Raw genomic sequence first — 25,033 nt, forward strand, 5'->3', positions numbered from 1 at the left:
CTCTGACTCTTTTAAGTATAAAAACACATGTAAAAATATGCACCCTCCCCCTTTTATAAAGCACTACTCTGTGTTGATCCATTAAGAAGTTCAGGTAATACATTGAGAGTTGTGGATATAAAGTGACAAAACTGGAAAAGTTTAAGGTTGTAAATATCATACTATACTCCAAAATCCCAGACAGTTTTTAAGAGATCCAGCCTGGCAGAAGTGAATATATCCACTTTTATACATATTGTATATTTCTAAGACGCTTCCTGATGACATGACTGTTAGTTTTTATTCACTTAAAATATTCTGTCTACCTGAAGAGGATTTTTTATTTTTGTATGCAGTTGCTATGTGCTCTATAATGTGTTTTCATGTAATCTGCTGTGCTATTTTTTATTTCCCTCTATTCTATTCTATTCTATTCTATTCTATTCTATTCTATTCTATTCTATTCTATTCTATTCTATTCACAGGTGGTTTGTCTGGTCGCCAGGGGGCGACGGAGACCTCCCTATGAGCCAGATTCAACCTTAGATACTGCGTCATAACAACGGGTGGAGTCACTAGTTCGCTATAAGAAAAAGCGACAGCACTCACAAAGAGCATTGCGCCTGGACTTTGTTTATGTGCTGCGGCAGATTGTTGTCCTGGACTATTCAACCACATTGGAGCCATATTTCCGCACTAATTGGAATTTACTCGTTTTGTCCACTTATTCCCCTCAACTTTTTTAACCTATTTTTTTGGAATTTAATGTAGTCCGTTTTGGACTGGTGGACCATACTGGAGTTCTATAACCTATCTATCGTTTCTTTTGCGGGTTAGAGGCAAACTGTCAGCGCATTAATTGGGAGACTGATGTGATGTCTTGTGACTGACATGCATTCCTCAAGGTAAGGTGGCAACATGAGCGCAAAGCGAGTCCGTATGGGTTGTTTGTCACGCTGCTGTTTAATTGGAATAGTGAGCCGCCGCTTCACACCGGCTTTCTGGTGAATGCGCCGCGATCCCACGCACTTAGGGATCCAATGTCTGTCACTGCTTTATGTAAAGCAGCTGCTACATTAATAATAAACACGTGCATTCACGCTTAGTATATGCACATACTGTGCAATGACACTTCAGCTTGCCAAACAGTCTGTATGCGTGACAAATAAACCAATTGCTCCTTATGGTATTACGCATTAGTTATTTTAATAACTTGTGTAATAGTTGATGGGAATTATTCCTTGTTCGACCCGTCAGATGGAGGAATAATGTAGCGTCTTTTTTTTCAGCGATCCTCGCCTCGCCGTGTTTTAAGACTGACGCGCTCCATCTCCACTTATTTATTGACCCTGGGGCGCAGGTCTGGCACCCGGGGTAAAGATTTTTGTTTATATGTCTGAATTATGCCAAAGATGGTCGCTTTTAGTGTAAACTGTGCGTAATTTGCTGAACAGAGAGCACTGTCTTCCTTTTTTTTAGAGAAGCATAAGTCTGGGGTATGACGAAAAACATATTTGCGCAACAATTGCCTTAATAGAAACGCTGATTATTCCTAAATGAGCATCTGTTTGCGCCTTCCGTTTGCTGTGCAGTGACCGAGCTCACCGAGTTCAGGCATTCTGACCAGGGAATAAAAAACAAAACAAACAAACAAAGAACCTTTGCACGTACGCTTGCCCTTTTCGTGTAATTAGATGGAGTGATAACGGGCAATTAGCGGTCGTTAACAAATTTCTGAGCCTCAATCGCAAAACTCGCACGTCCATACTTGCGCAGTTGTCCTTTGGGAGGCGCACACGCACTAGAGCAGAGTCCAGGAGGTTTGCAACTTCCGCGTAATCGCCCGGCTTTAGTATATTTCTCTTAGCGTCGCAAGCTACGTGTTTATGCTGCAACCTAAAATTGCCGTGCGCCCCAAACCGATACAGAAACGGGTAAACTCCATGTTGAGGATACAGTGGTGGTGTCAAAGTGCTGTTTGGACGGATTTCCTTCAACATTTCATCACACGCTTGGTTTCCTTCCTTTTCCTCTGCCTGTTTTTCCTGTATCCCGATCTCTCTCTCCCAGTATGTGTGTGCGTGCGTCCGTGCGCGCGCGCGCGTGTGTGTTGGCAGGCAGCGGCTGCCCTAGAGATCGAGTTGCTGTTTCGCTCCCCAGTTCCTCCCCGTGTTCGTATTAACGCATAAATCCTCGTGGGATTTGTAAAATTCGTATGTCCACCAGAAGAACAAGCGTCGCGTCCAGGTCATGTGCGGTAGCCGCTTCTGCGTGCGTAAAATGCGATGGTTATGAAACGCGTATCTGCGCGGAAAATGAAGAGTTGAACAACAACAATTGTTTGATATTCTAGAGTTCGTCGGGAACAGATGATGATACAGCTTTTATTTCAAATTTGCAAATGAGTGAGGCTATTCTGAGCGCAACTGCATTTAATAAAAGTCGTGTTACACTTGTCAGCTTTCCTTTAGTTCTGAAGGTACTGTGGTAAGATCCCATAAAAGGGGTTCAGAAATGTCTCGAGGTTGTCTCAGGCTGTCTGCCTGTGACGCAGTTCGAGTCACCCCGGCCGCTTCCTACATGTCGGATTCGTTTTTTCTTCCCAGCAAAAATGAAACAAAGACTTGCCATAATCAGCGATTTCTGACAAACAATAGACAGTTTGGACAGGAAACTGGGTTTTACCGCTTGTGCTGGAAAAAATATTCTGTGGGAATCAGGTGCTGTGGACACTGACTGAAATAAGCCAAACCTCACAGGTGGAACACAGAGTTCCCCTAAGACACTAGAAAGGTCAGCGTATTATTATTATTAAATTAACGGGGTGTAAAATTGCTGTAATTCCGCATTTCTAAAAATAAAGAATTGCAGAACAAAGTCCAGTCCGTGACACAGCAGTTGCGGCGCGCAGCTGCGTCTCCTGACGCAGCACAGAAGCAGGGAGGCTGCTTTAAGGCGAGCAGAGGGATGAAAGCCCACGCTCATGGTGACGCTCTGTTCATCCAACAGACCGCCAAATCTGCGCGATGGCTCTACCGAAGTAACGCCACCAGAGGGGACCGGAGGAGACCCAGCATCCTCAGCGCGAACACAACGTTTGTCGAAGCACAGGGAGGGGAGCTGCGCGCAGCCGCCGGGCGCCGTTACCGCCGCCGGAGGAGGAGGAGGAGGGGAGCCGGACTCGGACTCGCCGCCCCGCTCCATAAGCCCGAACAGTTTAGACGTCTTTCAAAGAAGGTCGATTTTTCGCAAATCCAGCGGATACTTCTCCTTTGACTGCGAGTCGCTGCCGAGCACTCCGCTCTCTCCGCACCCACTGACGGCTGACAAAGCCACGCAGACTGCCAGCCCCACCGGCCAGGTGATGAACCACGCCCTGCAGCGAATGGCTGCGGAGCACGGTGGACAGCCAGCAAGAATACTGGGGCTGCACGGTGAGCAACCACGAGTGCGCTGTAAACAGGAATTTAGGAGATCATTGCATCTTAGACATTCTATATCCCTTTATAAGGAAGCATGTTAGTTTGTAAATGTTATGGCAAAAAAAAAAGGAAGCTGGAAAGGCTCAAATAGCAAACTTGTGGGTCAGAATTGAAGCAGACCCTAAACCTTTATCTTTTGAAGACCCTTTAGCTCACCTGGTTTGCCCTCCCATGTTAAAGCAGAACAGAAAATATTTTTGATTTAAACATTAAAGGTGCAGTAGGTAACTTTTGAATAAATATATTTTTTTACATATTTGTTAAAACAGTCACTATGTACTGACTGTAAAATATTAGACAGATTATCTATGAAAAAAATCTAGCTCCTCTGACTCCTCCCAGTGATCCTACTGCCATTAGCAGAAATACACCACTCCCGGTCAGAAACGACCAATGAGAGTCAAGAGGAGTGTATTAGCAGTGTCACCCACGATCATGTGCAGTCACAGCCCTCCCCTACCGTCATTCAAGCTCAAGATGCCGGTGGACTGCAGCTGTGTGGAGAAATAGCGGAGAAACAACCTGCTTTACCGGAAAACTGCCCATTTCTGGAGCGGCACCTTCTCAGAAAATAAAGACAGGTAAACATCAGAGCAGCATAGCAAGGTCCGCCGTGGGGGAGGAGCTGTGGAGGGAGGGCTGTAGCGCAGCAGAGAGCAAGGGGGATGGAGACTTGTAAAGTGTGCTAGTTCAAATTTGAAGGTTTTTTCAAAACTCCCTACTGCAGCTTTAAGGCATCAGATATTAGTAAAATAGTAATAAGCTTGTTAGCTCAATTCTAACCAGATGGCAAGTAAGCCTTCTCGCCAATGCGCCTTTCGTTTGCAGCGACTGCCTCAGCGCTAAGAATCTCAGCCGGCTTGCAAGTTTGTTAGCTAAAGGTGGCCGCAAACTTGAATTCATTCTCCAATACAGAAACTCGCTGCCAAAAGTCGTCTTACTCTTCTAAACTTTTTCTGAGTTCACATCTTCAGTAACAATGCAACCCCTATGACAATTAACCTTACCGTTCTCTACTAGACGCTCAATATCAAGGATGATAATAACAGTCGATTCATCATACATCTCTAGTTAAATTCTTGTTAAATATTTAGGGAGAATTTGTTACGAAAATTCATTGTTATTTTAGTCCAACCAGATGATGTTTTATTAAAATGTAAATTGTTGCTTTATTTTGGCTATTATTTAATGCTCTCCAAAGTTCTTTGTTATAGTGTACATTATACTTTATTTTTGTTCACTATGATTATAATAAATAATCTACACAAATAACCTGTGAAACTTTTAGAACTCTTTTGATCATTTCGTACAACCAGAAATATTTTGTAACCCTCCTTAAATTGTATTTATTTGGTCTAAAGTGTTGGTATGGGAGAAGGGGGGGCGGGGGGGGGGGGTGTTTTGCAAGTAAAAGTTAAAGACCTGACTATGTAGCACATGTTGTTTTAGATGTTTTCACTGGCTGCAGTTTCTGTGTGGGTGTGCAGCAGTATATGAAACCAGACAGAGGCCCAGCAGCCGCCCTTCAAGTGGTTGTTCATCAAACATTTTGAGGGGCTGATAATGATAGTAAACAGATGAACTGTACTCACGAACAGTCAAGCTAATTTGTCTGTTGGAATCGTATCCCTGAGGGATGACTGGATTTTTGGCTGATTAAGGGATTTCCAACAAATTCAGGCTGAATCATGTATGCACTCCTGATATGCTAATGTTGCCTGAGCAATCTTTAGACATTACTAAGGCACATCACATAATCTCTCAATCCCCTGTCAAAGGAAAGATGGTATTTTCCCCCCCAAAACAGTACATTTGTTGAGACTTAATATTAGCCACCCTAAAGTAACTCATCAGTCAATATTCCAAAAAGTGAAATAATCAACCCCTTTTGTCTTGTCTGCCCACAATACAACCGAGAAACACAAAAAAGAGAAAGAGGAGCATCTGGTTATGATTTCCCATTTATTTTTTTTTATTTTCTTGTTAAAATCAATGACTGAGTCTAATGGGGCACGATAGACGAGTCCCAACACTTCATTCAAATTGTAATATGCTCAAATACCCGACAAGATAGTTTGCCATAACAAAGAGCCACAGTGCCTCTTTAGCATAGAGGTGAAATGCACACACAAAGAAGGTTATCTGCAAAAGATTAGTCTTTTATCAGAAAGAAGGCTGTTGGGTCTGGCAGTAGAGCTTCAGACGAAGCAGTCCAGAGGCTTGAAAAATAAAGCATATCAGCTAACATGTTTTAGGAAGTGTTACTCACCCCTTTTTCTTTGTTCACCTAATTCTTTCGTTTATGTGCCTGGAACTCAAGACCTTATTTAGAACGTGAGATGACTGATGTGTTAAAATTAGTTGCACAAGACATCCTGTCGACTTTGACCTGCGGGCTACAAGGTCAAGTACAGTGTGAGACCTGTGTGATGCGTGATTTCCTTGAGATTATTTCATAATGTAACCATTCCCGGAGGCCAACAAATAAAACCAACAAAAAAAAAAAAAAAGACAAGCAAACCTCATTGACAGCACATTTCTTGGGACGAAACATCTCTTGTATCACCACTTGTGGTCAGATGTCACTTCCCACTCTCTGTGTAAATAACTCCATATGCCACACGGTCAGCTGTTGAACGTCAATTTATACCTCAGTGATCAGTCTTTTTTTTCCCCCTCTTGTCCCAAATTAAACTAAACAGAAACAGTACTATAGGTTTAAACACTAACACCTTCAGGATTTGCATTGCTATTATGGTAGTTGCGTACATTTGAGTAATGCAGGTTTTATCATGCGATAGATGTGGTGCGGAGAATGGTGAAAAACAAGCATAACGTGACAGATCTGTGACGCTGCAGAGTTCATCACTGATGAAACAGATTTTTAGCCTGAAACTCTGTGAGTAATTGTAAAGAAATCCTAAATGAAGATAATGATGACTCAGCACCAGGACGATTACTTTTCCTAGCTCTACTTTGAAATCGAATTGCTGACGTTCTCAGCAACGCTGGTGAATATCACGACTTCAAGAAGGAACGATTAGTGATCAGTGTGTCAGGAGAATTGTGTAAAAGTTCTTCTTCGCTTGTTTGAATTGTATTCCAATGAAGTTCGTAATTAATTTCTGGATGCGGTATTAGCCACACTTGACTGTAGTCACAGATGAATGAAGGCTGACTATTTTAAACGTTGCCCCACACACAAAGCAGGCTTTGGACTCCAGACTGTGGAACAAAGAAGCTGACCAAAAGTAATTGTCAGGGGTAATCAGGCCATAAAATAGCCCCCGCCCCCTCCTTGCCCCTAACCCAGCATTGACTACAGCAACATGCAAACTTATGGCAGGCCTTTTTCTCTCTATACTAAATATTATCATGCTGGACTCTTTCTGATGATACATTTTACTATTTTCATCTAAACAACAACATTTTATTGAAAACGTTGCATCTGGCCAACATCGGCTGTTTTGGCAATGAAAGAAGTTTCCTGTAGACTTGACTACCTTACCACAGCTTTACCTTCTGTAAGATTTTTATGTTGCATTTAAACAACAAAGGTCACCAAATATATTTTAGCCATAGAAAGTCCATGCTACCTAAATAGCTAACATTCATTGCTGTCCAAGCAGTTTTTTGTGACGTGCATGATGTTAACACTGATTATCTTGGGTTATATATTTTTACCCATCTAAAGAATCATGGCATAGAAACAGATTTGCAGCCGGTAAAGCGTTTTCATGGAGTTTCAGCAGATCTCATCGCTGTGATTCTGTTTTTTTTTTTTTTTTTTTTTTTTTGCTGCTTCATTCGACTGAAAAATAGAGCAAAGCACGCAAGGCTGTGTCACCTCCAGCAACAAAGGTCTAAAATAGTGCTCCAGTGGGCTTGTTCTTTATCGGCACCATCTACACAAGAAGACCTTTTAACTGCTGTGCTGTCGGCTGAAGTTGCTGTCTTGTTGACTGGTAACTTGGTAACAAAACCTAGCCTTGAGGCTAAAATGCAGTGAAAAAAAAACAGAAAATATTGGAAACAAGCCATGCAGTGAAGGCTGTCAACGTGCTGATGGTTACATCCACTATGTTATTTCAGATTTCCTAAACGCCGCAGGAATATTGCTGCATGTTGCGCATGAACGGTTACGTTTCAGTTCAAATAGGATGACGTTGATCGGCACAAGTTGATCTACAGGTAAACGTATCTCCTTGTGTTTATTCTAGTGATATTGTTGTTTGTCAACTAAAAGTACTGATCTGCTTAGGCTCAGGCGAAATCTTTAAGAAGCCTCAGCATGCTCTAGGAGAACATAATAGAAGTGATTAGCTTAACTGATTGCCTTGTGTGTTTTTTTTTCTTCCTATTTACATCTGCTGCAGCCAGACAGATAGCCATCAAAAGCAACCAGCTCACATGTGTGGACAGGTCACTCATTAAGTGTGCATGTTACGCAGTCAAAATAGGCCTGCGGCTCTTTTTGTTAGACCAAGACGGAAACCTTATGCCTCTAAGGCAGTCTGCTTTGTCCATGACAATGTTTAACTGATAAAAACACAGACACGCGCATACACAAACTCTCTCTCTCTCTCTCTATCTCTCTCTCTCTCTCTCTCTCTCTCTCCCACGCACACACATACACCCGTTCTTGTTTTAAATATAAAGTGAGGACCTTGCCTTTACTTCCACCCTTTCTATGGCAGTACACTGACCCTGACCCTAACCCTGGTATGTATGCCAGTACATACCTAATCCCAACCTAAACCTAATTGTCATCTTTGTCCTAAACCTAACCCGTCTTTTCCCCGAAAAAAGTGAGGACCAAGAAAAGGTCCTCACTTTATTAGTGAAATGTGCAAAAATAGTTGTCACTCAGCAGCAGGTACAAGTACGCACGCACGCACGCACGCACGCACGCACGCACGCACGCACGCACGCACGCACGCACGCACGCACGCACGCACGCACGCACGCACGGACAGAGTGGTGCAACTTGCCATGTATTGTCAGCGCAACAAAGGCCTCAGCTATCAAGAATGTTTCTTTGTTTGTGTGTTGGATGCCAACAAAGAACTGTACGGAGGATCGTTTTATCTCTAAGCTCTTTCTCGTGCTGCAGCAGGACTTTGCTGTCTGGGGATTGAAAGTGAAGCTATGTTTAGAGTGTTAAGAGTTGTATTACTTTGATAATAATTAGGGCTGGGCAACGATTAAAATATTTAATCGCGATTAATCGCCCTGATTAATCGCGATTAATCGCGATTAATCGCATTGTATTTACAAACTCCAAGAATGAATTCAAAAGTAGTGTAAAGAGCACTTTTATATTAATGTTCTGCTGCCATATGAACAAAAGTGTTGTAACATTTGTAGCACTTATTTTATACTGGATATTTTCAACCCATCTATTGAATTTAGTGCACTAGTTGATCTTTTCTTCATAAGAGAACAGCAAGCACTGCAGCCAAAATATGGCCTTTTTTGACCTGCTGTATATTAGCCAGTCCATAAGCTTGATGTATCATGAAACTGTTGACCTTTTGGGTTTTGTGGTTTTTATTTTATTATTACAATTAAATAATAATAATAATAATAATAATAATAATAATAATAATAATGTTATGTTCAGTGTTTTTTCGCTAATCCACCTCTTATATATTTCAATCCTTATGTAATTTTGTCTGTGTTGTGTGCACCTGCCTGTTGCGTTAATCCTATAAATTTCCCCGTCGTGGGATAAAAAAAGGATTAGCTAATGTTATCTTATCTTAAATAACACTTTTTAATATATGTACTGGGTTCTTTCAAGGTCTTAATTACATGTTATGTGTGGGCTCCAGTAACATCCATCCATCCATCCATCCACTGATCTACCTGGATGTTCCCTGGAGGACTGAAACGCCTCAGTCAGTGACGTCAGTCTGTGGGTCTGTCGGCAGTGAGAGAAGTTTCGTCTCCTCTCTCCGTTTCTGGGGCTTGACGTTTTCATGTTTTTTCAAGTGCTTAGATACATTTGTTGTGTTTCCACTGAAATGAACCGGCTTTTTACAAAACATACAGCTTGATTTCATTTACGGTATTAAAATAAAGCCAAACGGTGCTACTTCCTCTGTTCATGTTTTTTCGCTGCTGCGGTCTCTCTCAGCTGTTTTTGTTCAGTTTGTGTTAGAGCTGAGTGGGCGGGCCAGGCTGAGCCTGCGTGCTGATTGGCTGGCGCCGCTGAGCCATGTACGAGAGGGGAGGGGGAGCGGGAGAGTGCTGCCGTGTCACAGCGCGCTGCAGTCAGCGCGCGTGCTGACTGACACTGACTGAAAGCATATGAGCAACATGCGTTAATGCGCGATAAAATAAATATCGCCGTTAATAGTGTAATGAATTAACGCGAAATTAACGCGTTAACTTGCCCAGCCCTAATAATAATACATTTATAATGGAATAAACAAATAAATTGCCTCGAGCGGATAATTCAGCCTAAAACAAACAACGCAGGTGTTTAACTGCAAAAAGCTGCCTGCCCAATACAGGTGGAGTAATATGTAAATAGTTGCAATAATCAATCTGGGTCACTCTTTTGAATTTGGACTTTCTTTTCAACAGACCTCATTTACAAGGTACAATTATTTTTGGGTCTTTTGGTTCAGTTGAGAAGAAATTTGCTAAAGTCCTACAGTATTTGACTCTATTTTAAGCAGTGTTCCCCTCTGCCCTGGGAACCTGACCATTGAGGATGCAATTAGCATCAATCATTTTGAACCTGATGTCTTATTCGCAGCTTCCAAATTAGCACTAAATTCAAGGGCTAGTTTACAGTTTAGAAAAATCTGGATAACATTTTAATATCTCTTGGTCCAAGCCCAACATACTGAACTGGTAAAACGGTCTATACCTAATTGTCCTTGCAGGGGACTGGATACCTACCTCCAGTGGTCACTGAGAGAACCTAGAGATACACAGGACAAACAACCATGCATGCATACACTATCACCTAAGGGTTATTTAGGGGGAAAAATAGTCCTAAACAGTCATGTTTTTGTACTGTAAGGAAGATGGAGAACCAGGACAAAACTCATGCATGCACAAGGAGAACATGCAGACTCCATGCAGAAAGACTCCAGGCTAGGTTTCAAACACAAGACCTTCTTGCAGCTTGGCAACAGGGCTATCAACTGCACCACTGTGCATTGCTCTATATAGAACAGATATTGTTTAAAACCCAATTTAGATATTTGCCAAACCTTTGTTATTTGAAAATAAAGAAAAAGGATCAATTGCAATGTCTTTTTTTTGTTTTTGAGAAGAACATTACAAACCCTATTTCTATACATCTATTAAATTCCTTTATAAAGCGTGAGACTAGCATCAAACAGGTTCATTGTTTAATTCTGTAAGTTATATCATAAACAAATGTTCTTTTTTATTCAAAATGTGTATTTAGTTGGAGTGGTGGTGTGTAATGTGGGTCTTAAGGTTAGGTTTGTGTTGAGGTTAGGTACTGTGGGTGGTGTGGTGGGTGCAGAAGAAGCGACTCTGCCCGGGGCGGCATTCATGCAAGGACCACCTCTGATTCCTGAGCCACACAACCAAGTCCATAATCTGGGTTTCTATCTCAGCAACAACTCTTACCTGTTCCAGTGGAGAAAGATGCTTCTGTACTGATGGACATAATGAATCAAATTCTTGTGAGCACAATGTTTAAAGCTCTACCTACTCTAAAATTACATTTTCCCCTTTGAGGTACTTAAAAATTGTAAAATACCAAGCTTTAACTTTCATAAAAAGTTTAAACAGCACTAACTTGCTTGTAGATAATTTTCAAATCATCCTTCCCACAGTTTAAGTAGATCAATGGTGCCCCACAGGATGCTCTATCTCCAACTCGGTTCCCAAACACTGCATGTCTTTTAATATTACCAGGTAGAGTCTTATGCATCCAGCTGGAAATGCCGTGTTTAATTCCTGTTTTGCTGGCACTGATCTAAGGTCAGCTGGCGGGGACCGTTAAGCTTTCACAAACAGCGTATGCTGTTTAAATCAGTGTTAATAAATTAGACAGTGCATGTGTTTGTAGGTAAAGATCATCTTTCACGTAGCTAAGCCATCCCTTAGCTCTGGTTCCACGTGTAAAAAGGGATACGTTCTGAGCCTTGGCAAATTTCCTAAAAGGTTCCCTAATCGCCCATGTAAAACCATTTCAGTCATGCTTCAGCAGTGCAGTCAGCAGCCCGATGGATTGATTGCTGAATCAGTCGCTTCAATATTGAAGGATGTTAGAAAATATTAAGTCTGGGTTTCATAACGGCGTGAATGAGTCATAAGTGGAGATCGGTAAGAGGTCAGAGCCTTTCATAGTCATACTGTAGTTCAGACTGAAAATATAACAGATAAACCACAAAAACACATGCAAACACACACACAGACGTGAACATGCGCTCACTCGGTCAACCGGTATTCTTTTTTGTGTATATCACGACTGTGAGGCACAAGTTCAATAAAATATATTGTAACTAAATTAAAATTATCATCTACACCTATCCATCACATACAGTTAAACTTTTAACATTTTGTCACATTAAATCTACAAGTTCAATGTATTTTATTAGGACGTTATGTGATAGACCATCACCAAGTAGTGAAGACTTGTGGAGTGGAAGGAAATTGATACATGGTTTTCAGATGCTTAACAATAATAATCAAAAATAGTTTGGATTTCCACTCCTTCTTTTCAAAAATACCTGTAAATAAAATACAGTTCCACCAATTGCCTTCAGAAGTCATGCATTTAATAAAGTCCCAATTACATAAAGGGAAGTTTGTGGTCGTAATGTGGCGAAACACAAAAAGGTTGAAGGTGTATGACTACCTTGGCAAGGCATTGCAAACGACAAATGTACAGGAAAATGTATTCTACACGCTTTTCTGTTTGTCTAATTTCTTTAATAATGTGCATAGAGTCTAATAGGTCATCCAATAGTGTGTTTTTCTGAAATGGAGATACAAGTCGCTTGCAATTTACAACAAAAATTATTAATATGAAAACCTAAAATTCTCAGGTTCTCTGGACCTATGCTGATGATGTTGGTACTATGTGGTGAAAAGCCGCCTCTTTGGGGCAGCCCAGTGCTGACACAAGTCATAAGTTAAATTAAGAAATCACTGAACACCATACAACGCATTGTAAAAGCATCCACTGAGCATAGTTCCTCTGTGGTTTCCTTAATGTAAGGAGTCATATTTAAAATATGTGAGTGCTCAGGTTGACTGGGTTTTCAAGTCCAAACCCCCGACCGCAGATCCTGTGTGATAAAATTTTTTCACGTTTCGTTAAAATGAATCATAAACCTTAAATTTAATAGGGGAACTCTCATCTAACCCTTAATCACTGCAGAAAACACTGCATTGAGTGTTCTGACTACGTCCCGTGTACACTACACGCCTCACTGAATATTTTGACAAAAGCAATATGTGTTTTCTGCTTTCTGTTGCAGGACACTCCTTTAGCGCGCGGCAGGGAAACGCAGCACGGGATATGCAGCCGGAACGGTTTGGTCGTCAACTCCGGGCTATTGGCGATGAATACAACAATCACCTCATGGTAAGGATCCGTGATCACATTTCAAACTGTTTTGAATATAAATGTTTGTGCAATATAACTGTGAATGTATATAAATGATTTGAGCGTTGGTGAACTTATCCTCTCAATTTCTGAATTAATTCACAACTATATAAAAAGTTTACTGTTTGACAGTTTTTGGTACTAAGCACATGCTACATTGAGTAAGGTTTATTAATTTTAATATAATTCATATAACTGATGTACAGCTAAGGCATGATGCAAATTAGGCACTTTAGGCATAATTTAGAATATTAGTAAATAAACCATTTGCCACACAATTAATTGTGTTTTTGATGTTAACAAGACACTAAACTAATCAGAGATTACTAATTTGAACAGTGCACCTACAGGTAACCTGTGATTAGTTCTGATGCCAGTGTTTCCCATAGGTTGAGAATTTACTTGGTGGTGGACAGTGCGGAGTTACTTTGTGCAGTACAGTGTAGCATGGTGTCAGTCTCTAAACCACAAACTGGAAATCTCACATATAATTATTTACCCTGAATATTGTGTAATCATATTCTTGCATATTTTGCCATGTCACATACACCGGAGCTCATGTCTTGCATCTGGCTAGACTCGGCTGCATTCGTAGCTTTCTTGGAGATGACTGTGGTCACAGTCGCTAGTGCGACATGAATATTCAGACTTATTTCCAAACAAATACAAGAAGTGACAACTGACCAAACGAAAGCGAGCAGGAAGCAGCGCTAATAATTACTGTTGGAAACAACAGCACTAAAGTCAACACTGGAGTTCATGCTGGGAGGGTTAGCTACAGCAGCTGGGGAGCACAAGGAGCAGAACCAAGCAGTGAAATGAAAGAAACTGGGGTTACCTGCAGGCAGCAAGGTAACTCTGCTTTGTTCTGATCCTTGTGCTCCTTAGCTGCAGTAGTTACCTCTGCTAGTATGAATGTTTACTTCAGTCAGTGTTCAGCCTGGCGTCTGTTTATGCTTATGCCTGCCTTTTCAGTGAATTGAATGGACACAGCGCTACATAGTGTTGCCAGATCTTACTGTTTCCAGCCCAAACACAACCTAAAACCCATCTAACTAAAAAACAAATCCCACACAAATCTTCTTAACCTCTCTTGAATTTATGTTAAAACCATAGAAGTATTACACACATAATAAAGAACACGCCATTAGCACATAACTGCAACAAAGTAGAAAACAAAAATGTCACATATCCAGGCTTCCCACAAAATGTGCAATCAGGCAACTAAATAACACAAACACAAGATCCATCTCCCGATCATGTCATCATAGTAACCACAAGATGTTTTAACTACAGCCTCCTAACGAGTTGTAAATCTAAGTTAGTATAAAATTTCTTTTCACACAATGACAACTATTTTGGTATAATTTTCCTATTAATTCTTTCTAAAAACTCACCAAATGTTTTGAAAAGCAGCCAAAATTTTTACAACCCGCCCTAAGCTATGTTTTTCAGCCTAACATGTACAAAAGAAGCCCAATTGGCAAAACTTTTTGTTTTTTAGATTTTGGGAGTTTATTGAGATTATTTTTCTGCAGATGTCACCAATCACCTACATTTGTTATGACAGATTCCTACAGTTCCCACACTTTCTGCCAGTTGCACGAAGCGGGGAGGATATTATCATGTTAAGCTTAAGCTAGTCGGCACCTAAAGCTGTTTCCTCTCCAGCAGGCACCCAATGCACACATGTCAATGCATGGCACAGAGGCTGTGACGTGCACATCTTTGCCTGCTTGGAGCAGCTCAGCACATCAGCTCTGAGTCATATAAAACAGATCGATGGGAAGACTTCTTCCCACCAAGCAGATTGCTGGGTGACCGCGGCCATAAAAACAACGAATGCACTTTACAAGCAGCATTCACTCCTCCTGAAAGAGCGCAGAGCCACAGCGGACGGTCGTCTGCACTGTTGATGGCTTTGCAGCAATCCCTCATACTGAGCAAGCATGAAGCGACTGTGGAGAGGAAAACTCCCATTTAACAGGGAGGTAAAACTTCAGCAGAACAGGCTCAGTGTGAACGGTCATCTGCCTCAACCCACTGGGGGGTTAGAGAAGACAGAGCAGAGACACAATAAGCATAGAAGCACACACTGATCTAGAAATTCTTTCTATGTTATATGGTAATGGCAGATGATCTGCCCCCATGGATGGTGTCAGCTAACAGAACGCCAGACCAGGTGTACCTACTATGGAGAGAATAAAGACAGTGAACAAAACGTTAAAAGTTGTAAATACCAACTAACAATGCAAATTGGAGAACAGGAGGAGAACTTAGCAGAGTGAGATAAATAGACCATGTCTTCCAGCATCCTAAGCCTATAGCAGCATAACTATAGAGGTAGATCAGGATAACCTAAGCCCCTCTAACTATAAGCTTTGTCAAAAAGGAAAGTTTCAAGCCTAGTATTAAAAGTAGACAGGGTGTCTGCCTCACAGACCAAAACTGGGAGTTGGTTCCACAGGAGAGGAGCCTGATAGCTAAAGGATCTGCCTCCCATTCTACTTTTAGAGACTCCAGGAACCACCAGCAGACCTGCAGTCTGAGAGCGAAGTGCTCTGTTAGGAACAAATGGGGTAATCAGATCTGTGATATATGATGGAGCTTGATTATTAAGGGCTTTATACATGAGAAGGACAATTTTAAATATGTAAGTTTTTGAACAAGCAATGTTTTTTCATCATTATAGTACTCCAACTACTACAAAATTAATGGACTATACAGTCTCAGGAACTTCTATCCCCAATTTATCCAATAAGAATACAGTGTCAATTATTTACTCATCATCCAAAATACAATGTTGGATACTTGGAATATGTGCATATATATATATTCTAACATTTACAGTTATACCCATATAAAAATATATAAAATGAAAAATCTCAGAGTGAAAGAAATGGCCAGATCAGAGATTACACACCATGTAAATACACTTAATTTATTCTTGAGGCTACACATGGACCTCATGTACTCATGAGTTACGGTGATATTCAGCCCTGGTTTAGGCCTATGTATTTCTTCGTAAATTGCATGTCTGAATGAAAAATTCGTAAGGCCTCTAAAAAAGTTTGTGGACCATGCAAAAATGCTAGAAAGCTTAAGTTGAAACTCAAAGGCAGCTATTTGATGCACCGTGAAGGAATTCCACCCTTTTTTTCATTTTTGATTTTGCAGTATATTTATTTTAACTCTGTTCAGCTGTTAATGCCATGATTGATCAGTGATTTAGCTCCTGTCTCTGATTGTGACTTGAAACTACAGTCACATTAGCCTGACAACTACTTGCCTGAAGGCGTGATTACATTATCACAGGGAGCATATAACGACTGAATGGAGGCTGTTGTAAATTTAAATAGCCATAATAAGGCTTGGGTTCCTCTTAGCTTCTGATTCCTTGGCAAGGCTTCGTCACGTTGCATCATCACAGACTTACTGTCAAAGGGCCGACTAGCAAACTGGAAAATGCAGAGATGAAGGAGGCAGAGAAGAGTCTGCGCTCATTTAAATTAACTTTAATCTCATGAGGGGAGTGAGCTAAAAACTAAACGTCAAGAAAATGCATGACAGGAGTTTTATATTCCTGCAGACCTTAAAAAGCTCCCTTACTGTCAAAAGCTTAGCAGCTAGAACTCTTCAAGTCTGCTTCTCAGCAGTTTGAAGCATCAGAAATGTGTTTCCTCTCATTTTGTTTAGTGTCTGACTTGCTAATGAGCAACAGCAGGAGAGTTAACCCTTAGGATCTTTTTCTTAGTCCTACAAACATCTTATAAAATGCCAATATAACCAAAAACTAGTTAATCCTCATTCCTATGTTTAGAATATTAACACAATTTATTATTAGAATTTGTTAAAAAATGCTAAGTTCAAGTGTTTAAACATATTTTTCAGGATTCTGATTAGAGGTTAGGGTTAGGGTGATTATGTTGAGAATACTTTATGCTTTATAAATTTATTCTCTCTATCCTCTCATTATACCAGAAGAACACAAACTTCTATGGTCCACATTTCTAATGTTCAACTACTTACGTTTTAGCTGTACACTATAACTAGTCTTCCTGGAAGAGTTTAGTTCTGCTGGAGAGAAATGAAGCTGCCCAGGAAACAGAAGAATAGGCGGCTATTTTTAATAGGACCAAAGTATTCTCTGTCGGCTTGGTGTTTATAGATATTTGTGTCCAAAGAAGAGGCACATGTAATCTTTGTGCAGGGACAAGAAATAAATTGCAATTACACATTTTTTTAATTTCTTTAAATAAATTGTTGGTTGGGTTGGACATCTGAGATATTAAATAATTACAAGTTATCTTTTTGTTGGAGTGAAGTCTGATCAATGTTGACGTTTATACTTCACTCGATGCACTTTCCAGTCGCATGATAATAGTAAACATTAAGGATATTTTCACTATTGCAATAAAGTAAGGTTGTTTGTAAGAACTTGTCATTTTCAAGAGCAAGAAGAAAAGTATGAAACAAAAAAAAAATTTGAGGAAATTTGGATGATTCCTCTCACCTGGTGTGTCCTGTCCAACTCCATGATCGGGTTTAAAGTTTGGAAGCCCGTTAGGGATCTGGACTCTACTTTTGGAAAAATGTAACTTTTAGATAAGCAATACTTTAATTTAAAAAAGTATATACAAACTTTAGTTTGAAAGGCATGGTTAGTTACATTAATTGTCTGGAACTTGTGAGTTTTGTATCTGGAACCTACTTCTGCAATAATCTTATTTATGAAACAGTAATTCAAAGAGTACATGTTAACTTTATTCATTCTCTTTTTAAATATGAATATAGACCTATTAAAAAATGTAAATCTACTTATTTCTTAATCCAGCATGTATTAAACCCGGCCTCTTATTTCATCTGTTGTTCCCTGTTGGTTCATCTCGTTTTTACTGTTGGTTTAGTCTAGGATGTGGAGTGTGATATGTGCCTCCTTACAATGCATTGGAGACAGTGCAAATGCCTTCGCTATACATTTCTCTAATCCTCAGCCAGTGCAATGGCAGACACCGACATTTTATTCTTCACCTGAATACATTTTTCTTTATGTTTGCCTTTGACCAAGTTTTACAACATAAATCGTAAAGCTTTTATGCGTTTTATGTTGTAAAACAATTTAGATCATCAGCACTTACATCTGGAGGACTACAATACGCTCCATATGTGAAGGATTCCCTGGCATTCAGTACATGATAAAGAGTCATGGAAGGCCACGCTGCTTTTGAAGCCCACAGCTGTGATTCCAGTAGTCAACGAACTCACGAGGAATGGTGGATGAATGTGAGAACACTGTATCTTAAACCTCTGAGTCAGCACCTAGTCACAAACGTATTAAGCAAGATGGAAAAAAAATCAGAAGTTTCTCTCTGTGTGTGTGTGTGTGTGGTGTGTGTGTGTGTGTGTGTGTGTGTGTGTGTGTGTGTGTGTGTGTGTGTCTTTGTGGAAAGCCTAATTGGAACATGGTTGCAGACTTATCTGGAGTGTGTGCTCACATGTGTGCTCATTCTTGCTGTTGAATAACGAAGAGGCACAGATAAGAAAGCGGAACAAGGAGACTTGTTCCCTGTTTTCTGGCAGGCAAAGTTACACATTGTTTGAGAACAACAGCTGGTTAATGACGTTTAGTCACATACTGGACAAGGCAACTTTTCTAAAATATTAATCTGACTGAAATCTTTAATAAAAAGACAAAATCGGTCATATTCACTCACAACCCTACACAACAGATTTGGTTTCTTTGGTTTGGACCCTACAATGTCAAATTAGAAGAGGTTCTTAAAGATGTGAACCAAGCTCTGCTCTTAAATGCAAACCACAAATCCAGCACCTTCTCTTGGTGCTGACCGCCTAAACGGCTAAACCGCAAAGATTACCTAATCACCAAGCAATAAATTTAGGCTATCATGCCGTGACATGAGTCACGGTATTCTGAAACCCAGTAAAATCTCTATGGTTTTCTAGGGTGTTACTTGACCCAAGGTGAGTCACAATTTCCAGTGTGAACCCAGTCAAAAGGAAGTCATGCTATTGGTAGCCTGGTCCGAGTAGAGAAAACATCTGAAAAAGGCTGATCTAAAAAATAAGCAATCCTATAAACATCATAAAACAGGCTCACTATGTTGACTGATTCATATCGGGCCCATGTGCAGATGAAATAGGCAAGCAAATATGTGAAGTTTTCCACTTTTTGTCTACGACAGTGATCCCTCGTTTCTTATCTTTCTCTTTTGGAACAAAGCAGTGCCTGTCTGCAACACATTTTCCAAGCAGTGTTTCATCTGTCATTACATAAGGTGTAATCATGGGTGGCTAATAATGTCATAGGATGAGGGAGCAAATTAAGAAAGATTGGGAAGCTGAATAATTAAATCACCATCATACAAAAGACCCAGGCCTCCAGTTTTAACAGCTCTAATACATTTTGTCTGATTTGTGGTGAATAATAGAGACATTTCCGCATCAACTATTTTTTGTGACCCACGAAGAAATCAGCTTCTGATTTCCAGCATGTTCGGCCCTAGCAAGTGAGCAACCAGTTGGAGATTCAAAGAATCCATTTTTTTATCTGGCCAGTGAATGCACCATAACATCAACACATCAAGTGTGTGTGAGAGAGACAAACTTCAGCATATAACAGGAAGCCTGAACAGATACTGCAAAGTATCCTTTTGAGCTTCCAACCTCTGTCTGCCAATGGAACATGCTGAATTTAAAAATGGTGACAGCCTTTTGTAAATCAGGCTAAGGGAATGCATTCTCTAGGGAATCCAAAGAGACCACAGTTTAAAGCTAGTAAGACCTACCATACTAATTTTTGTCATTGTGGGCGACTGTGGCTTGATGGGTTGATTGGTTGTCTTGGAGTCGGAAAGTTGGAGTCGGAAAGTTTGATTCCAGCTTCCCCTTTGTCACGTGTCGATGTGCCCCTGGGCAAGGCATTTAACCCCAAGCTGCATATCGGTGTATGAATGTGTGCGCATTAGTGAGAGCGATTGGGCGAATGTGGCTCTAATGTACAGCGCTTTGAGTGGTCAATATGACTAGAAACCCACTATGTAAGTTCAGTCCATTTACCATGCTAATTTTGATAATCGCTACTATGAAATACTACAGAGAGCTTCAAAGGTCAGCTTAAAAACTATTTTGAATGATATTCTTGTATCTTTTTGTATTTTTGTTCTTGAAGAGAAATCAGAATGGGCTAAAATTTGCAGTGTACCAGAAAGTTGTGATGAGTGGATCTCTACTCTAGTTCCTTTTAATTTCTTCTGCGTAGATACAGTCTGACCTGGTATTATACTTTGAATAGAAGAAAATCTTACCTCCAAAGTAGACTGTGACATACCTTTGTTGGAGTTGGATTTGACAAAATTAGAGGTTAAGGACTAAAGTATAGCCCTTATTTCCTAGTATTATTATACTTATAACTAAAAAAGGGTAAAACAGGGAATCAACAAATAATTATCAAGTTTCCCTGATTGCAGAGAGTGATCAGATATTTTAATTCACTGGTATTTCTTGGTGGCAATTTGAGTAAACCCAGTGGAGGATCTCGATAAAGAGTGTAGTCATCAATCTCTTTGTTCTGTTTTGTTACGGCATCATAGTTAAGATTATTTCATTGTTTAGGTCAAGGTGACAATAAATGCAATATTTTTGGGAAATGGTAACAGTTATGTGAACAGACAGTAGATTTCCCTGTTTGAGAAAATAAAATCAAGCAACCAATGACTCTAAAAACTCAATGACTCGCTACAAAAGGAGTGTGGTGGCAAAGTAGAGGATAGATAAAGGAAAAATGAATGCTACATTAAAAACAGCCATAAGGTTTTATGGTTTAGATTCTTCACTACCTTTGCCTATTGTTAGCTTTTTTAAAGAGCTACCTGCCTCTATACCTGTACTGTTGACAAAAGAGCTTAGTTCTGGTTGATTGCCTGGAAGTCAAGGGGTGCAAAGGCTGCATGTGGCTATGGAGGATTTCGATTCACATTATCTGTAAATAACTGAACAACACAATGTTGACGTGATGTGAAGACATCATTTTTATGCTGGGTATAGAAGTGGAACACCCGGATACATGCTAAATACAATCTTTGTGATTTATTTTTTTAACATGAAAACATAATGTGGGGAGTATTTGTTTTATCATTTTGCACTTTCAGAGTTGGTCTTTTTCCTTTGTCCTCATTTCGTCCAGAATCTCTCCATATTTGTACCTCGGTTAAACATTTACACAGTGCATGCATGACCATTTGTGTGTGTTTGTTTTGAGACATCTGTAAATGTGCTCAGTACGGTGTACGTGCCCATTTGTGTGTGGTGTGTCAGCTTAGTGTCCGTGACTGTGTAGTTTCATTACGCCTCAAACCTGTGATTAAAGAGCTCTCATGGGACCAAAACGCAAGGTCTAATTATCCTGACCAAACACACACACGGAGGCACACTCACACTAACTCCAGACACACGATCTGTCATCCTTCAGTAAGAGCTAAAACCCTTTGTCCTGAAGGCAGAAATAACCTCAGAAATATGGTGGACCAGTAGGGTGTGATTTCTTGGCCGCTTATGCATTTGTCTGTGTTTAAGAGTGTGTTGAAAGAAAAATAGCGCGAAAAAGAGAGGGTACTTTAACCTTACTTTACCATCTTCATTAAGCTGTGCAGTTCAGCTCTGATTTGGTATTGTTGTAGAGGGGAATACACCTGCCATAAATCAAGGTTTCAGTTTTCAATTTAGGAGCAGGCTTTCATATAGTTGTCATCAAAAGTTGTTATTCTTATACTCAAAACCTGTGCTTTCTTTCACATATCCTTCTTAGCTGCCCAGAATACTGCTGAGATAGTCTACATATTTATTCTTTTAAAGCAACCCATAAAACATCAACAGCAATCTGACAAAATGATTGTTCTTTGTATTTTACAATTGTTATTTCAACAATTTATTGGATCTTAAATATAGCTTTGGATCCCTTACATTTAAAGGGACCAACGAGAATTGTTGCAGCGTTATAATGTTGTATTTCTTTCATGGATCCTGCACAACAGAGAAAACAGATTGTAAAGACAGATTGTCGCTCACCTACTTTGCATTCAATTTCCAAATAAGTGTGTGTGCATGTGTTTTGTAAGCTTGCATGTTAAAAGATAATTGGCAGCCACTAGCCAAAGAGCGCCATGTATGACAGTCTGAAAGACTGCAAGTTTGAATTTTGTTTGGAGTAAATATATCTTTTAAAAAACTTTGGACATTTTGGAGGTTGTGGCAGAAAGAAATTAAAAGTAAGAAAGACAGGGAAAGAATATAACAAAGCCAGAGTCCCACTATGTCTTTTGTGTGTGTGTGTGCGCACGCGCGCGCTTGTAAGTGTAGCTTTGTTTTGAGAGCTATTTTTAAGAGGCAGCATAGTAAGTTGTGGTAACCAAATAAAATCACATGAGCTTTTTGGCTGACTCAATGTTTCCACTGTAAAAAGAGCGACAGAAGGAGAGGAAGAAGGAGAGATGTGAAACTTAGAATTTATTGCAATCGAGATTTGTCCTCCTTCAGTGAAATCCAAAAATAAAACATTATTTTTAGTTATCAAGCAAGCAATTAAGCAATTAGGTGAAGCAATTAAGGACTGATTACATTTAAGATTATTTTCAGCAAGAAAACCCAAATCATACATTCAATGCTAAATCTTAACTCCTCCAAGCAGGCATTCAGGTGAGCAAATGCTCACCTGAATGTTCTACAAACCCCCAAGACCAAATTCCTAGGTGAGATCATTGCTGCGGGATTTTAACACTGGGCTACTGCTCCTCCATTTCTCTCCATTTTTTTGTGTAAAAACAGAAAAGTAACACATTTTATTAGCAATATATGTTACTTTACATTAATAAAACTTCTCAGAAGTGCTTATACATATATAGCTTATGTCACCTACTTTCACTAAATTTATATTGGATACTGAAGTCAAGATTACTTAATGAGCGTCTGTTCTTGTTGAATTTCTCACTGAGAACTCAGAAAATCCAACTGAGGACAAAACAAACATACCAGGAGCTCTGGAAATCTGATGTTGCTCAGTAGAAAATAATTGGCAACTTGATTTTGATTTAAAGACCTTCATTGTAAAGGTGGTTGAAGAGGGCTGCAATGAGTATGTCAAATAGTTTTTAAGACCTAACCAGTTCAGGACAGTTTAATTCACCCTGGTAACGTGGATCAAGTATTTTTGTAACCTACCATATGAAAAAAGGAGACAACAAACCTATTATTTGTATCCTAAGTATGTCACTAAGTTTCCCACTTCCCATTTAAAATAAATCACAAAAAAATCAAATATTAATAATAATAGCAGTATTGGAATTGGATTTTGTGTGTATATTGGTATAAACATATTGATCACAATATATAGATACCGAGACCTAAAAGATACAAGTGGTTAACATTTGTTTAGGAGTGATTTAAGGAGCCTTGCAAAGACCAATCCCAATAACGGAGGGTTGGGTACACTGCAAAAAGAAAGTGTCCCTGCACTAAGCCTAGGGGCACACCCCTGAGAAGGAAATTGGACAAAGATAGGTGTTCTTGTTTTGACACCTTGACAGAATGTACAAGTTTAAACTAATAGTGAGGAATGCTTAAGAAGCCCAGCATACAGCTTGTTAGATTTATCAGCAGTGTCTTGTTATCCTACTTTAACTTGCAAGTGAAAGTAGGATAACAAGACACTGCTGACTGCCAGCACCCTATAAGGCCCCAGTCAAAAGGATTACAACACGCAAGTTAGCCAGTCTTGAAATGAGGAAATGATCAGCTGTTGGTGTTTTTATGTGCAAGTGTCATTATTGCTTTTCTGGAGTCTCCTGAGTTATACGCTTGGAGAGGCAATCGTTTTTGTAGCAAGTTCTGACTTGATATCCCACATTCAGCTGCCAGTTTGTCAGCTAAGGAACATCTGTTTCTAGTTGTGGTGAAAGATGTAACCCTTATTCTGAGTGTGATGTATGAGCATTCATCAAGATTACATTTGTATTCTCAGATCTCTAGACATCACTGTTTGGTTTTGCATTGCAACAAAATATATAAATATGGATTTGTCTCTAAAGAGTCTGAATCTAATCTTTATCCAGAATTCTAAGATACAATGAGAAATAACTAATATTATTCTGTGAAGCAAAGTCTTAATTTGTTTCTTTTCAGAAAGCCTAAAAACTCTTAAAGAATATGAACCTCTTGAGTTAAAATAATCAGTGACAGTTTTTGATATGGGCTACAATGGCAATTGACCTGGGTGATATCAGAAAGTGGGCGCACAAGAACCTGATAACAACATATAACTTGTTAATTGCAATAGGGAGAAAATAGAAGGAATTGTATAAAAAAATTACTTAATTTTTTTCTTTTTTCTTATTTTGTAAACTATGTCCTTTTCTTTATTTTAAAACCTAAAAATTCAAATCAAATTTTGGTGGTTTAAAAATTGCAACAAATCTCCTTTAGTAGATATTTATTAAAGGTTATACTTTGTCTTTTTCAAAAGGTCAGGTAACATTTGTGGCTCTTAATGAGTTTTATTTGGCTAGTCTGAGGGCAAAAATGGCTCCTTGGTTTGTAAAGGTTGCAGACCGCTGATAAAGGATAAAGAAACATCATCTCCCACCGATGATGTCACATCAAACCAGTCATTAAGTAGTGAAAAAAGCTTTCAGTATTCTGCCATTACAACCATCTTTAAAGGTATATAGCCAAATAATATGCTTATAAGAAAAGACTAAAAATCGTTTGATCATGATAAAATGAGGTTATATACACCAAGCCTCCATCTTGATAATGTTGTGATGGTCCTTTTATGGATAAAAATATCCCCGGCAACGGGCACGATTAACAAATATAATCAGACGTGGTGACATCTAGTGACAGTATCACAGAACTCCTATCATGCCGGGTGCTTAATTTATAAATCAATTGTAAA

The 25,033-nt window shown here is 39.6% G+C and overlaps 1 protein-coding gene across 3 annotated transcripts in view; it reads left to right on the forward strand.

The window, feature by feature from the left end:
• The first annotated feature begins 597 nt into the window (after positions 1 to 597).
• The window catches only part of LOC105937213 (bcl-2-like protein 11), a 44,561-nt gene continuing 20,125 nt past the window's right edge, over positions 598 to 25,033 (forward strand). For 2 of the 3 annotated variants that reach the window (XM_036126805.1, XM_036126806.1), the window contains exons 1-2: positions 2,475 to 3,413; positions 12,941 to 13,047. In XM_036126805.1, coding sequence (XP_035982698.1) covers positions 2,963 to 3,413; positions 12,941 to 13,047 — 558 coding nt within the window. In that variant the 5' untranslated portion in view covers positions 2,475 to 2,962. Of the gene's footprint in view, positions 885 to 2,474; positions 3,414 to 12,940; positions 13,048 to 25,033 lie in introns of those variants that run through there. The other variant, XM_012878410.3, reaches the window with a different exon arrangement.

The sequence above is a fragment of the Fundulus heteroclitus genome, chromosome 22, assembly GCF_011125445.2.
Source record: "Fundulus heteroclitus isolate FHET01 chromosome 22, MU-UCD_Fhet_4.1, whole genome shotgun sequence".
Classification (NCBI taxonomy): Eukaryota; Metazoa; Chordata; class Actinopteri; order Cyprinodontiformes; family Fundulidae; genus Fundulus; species Fundulus heteroclitus.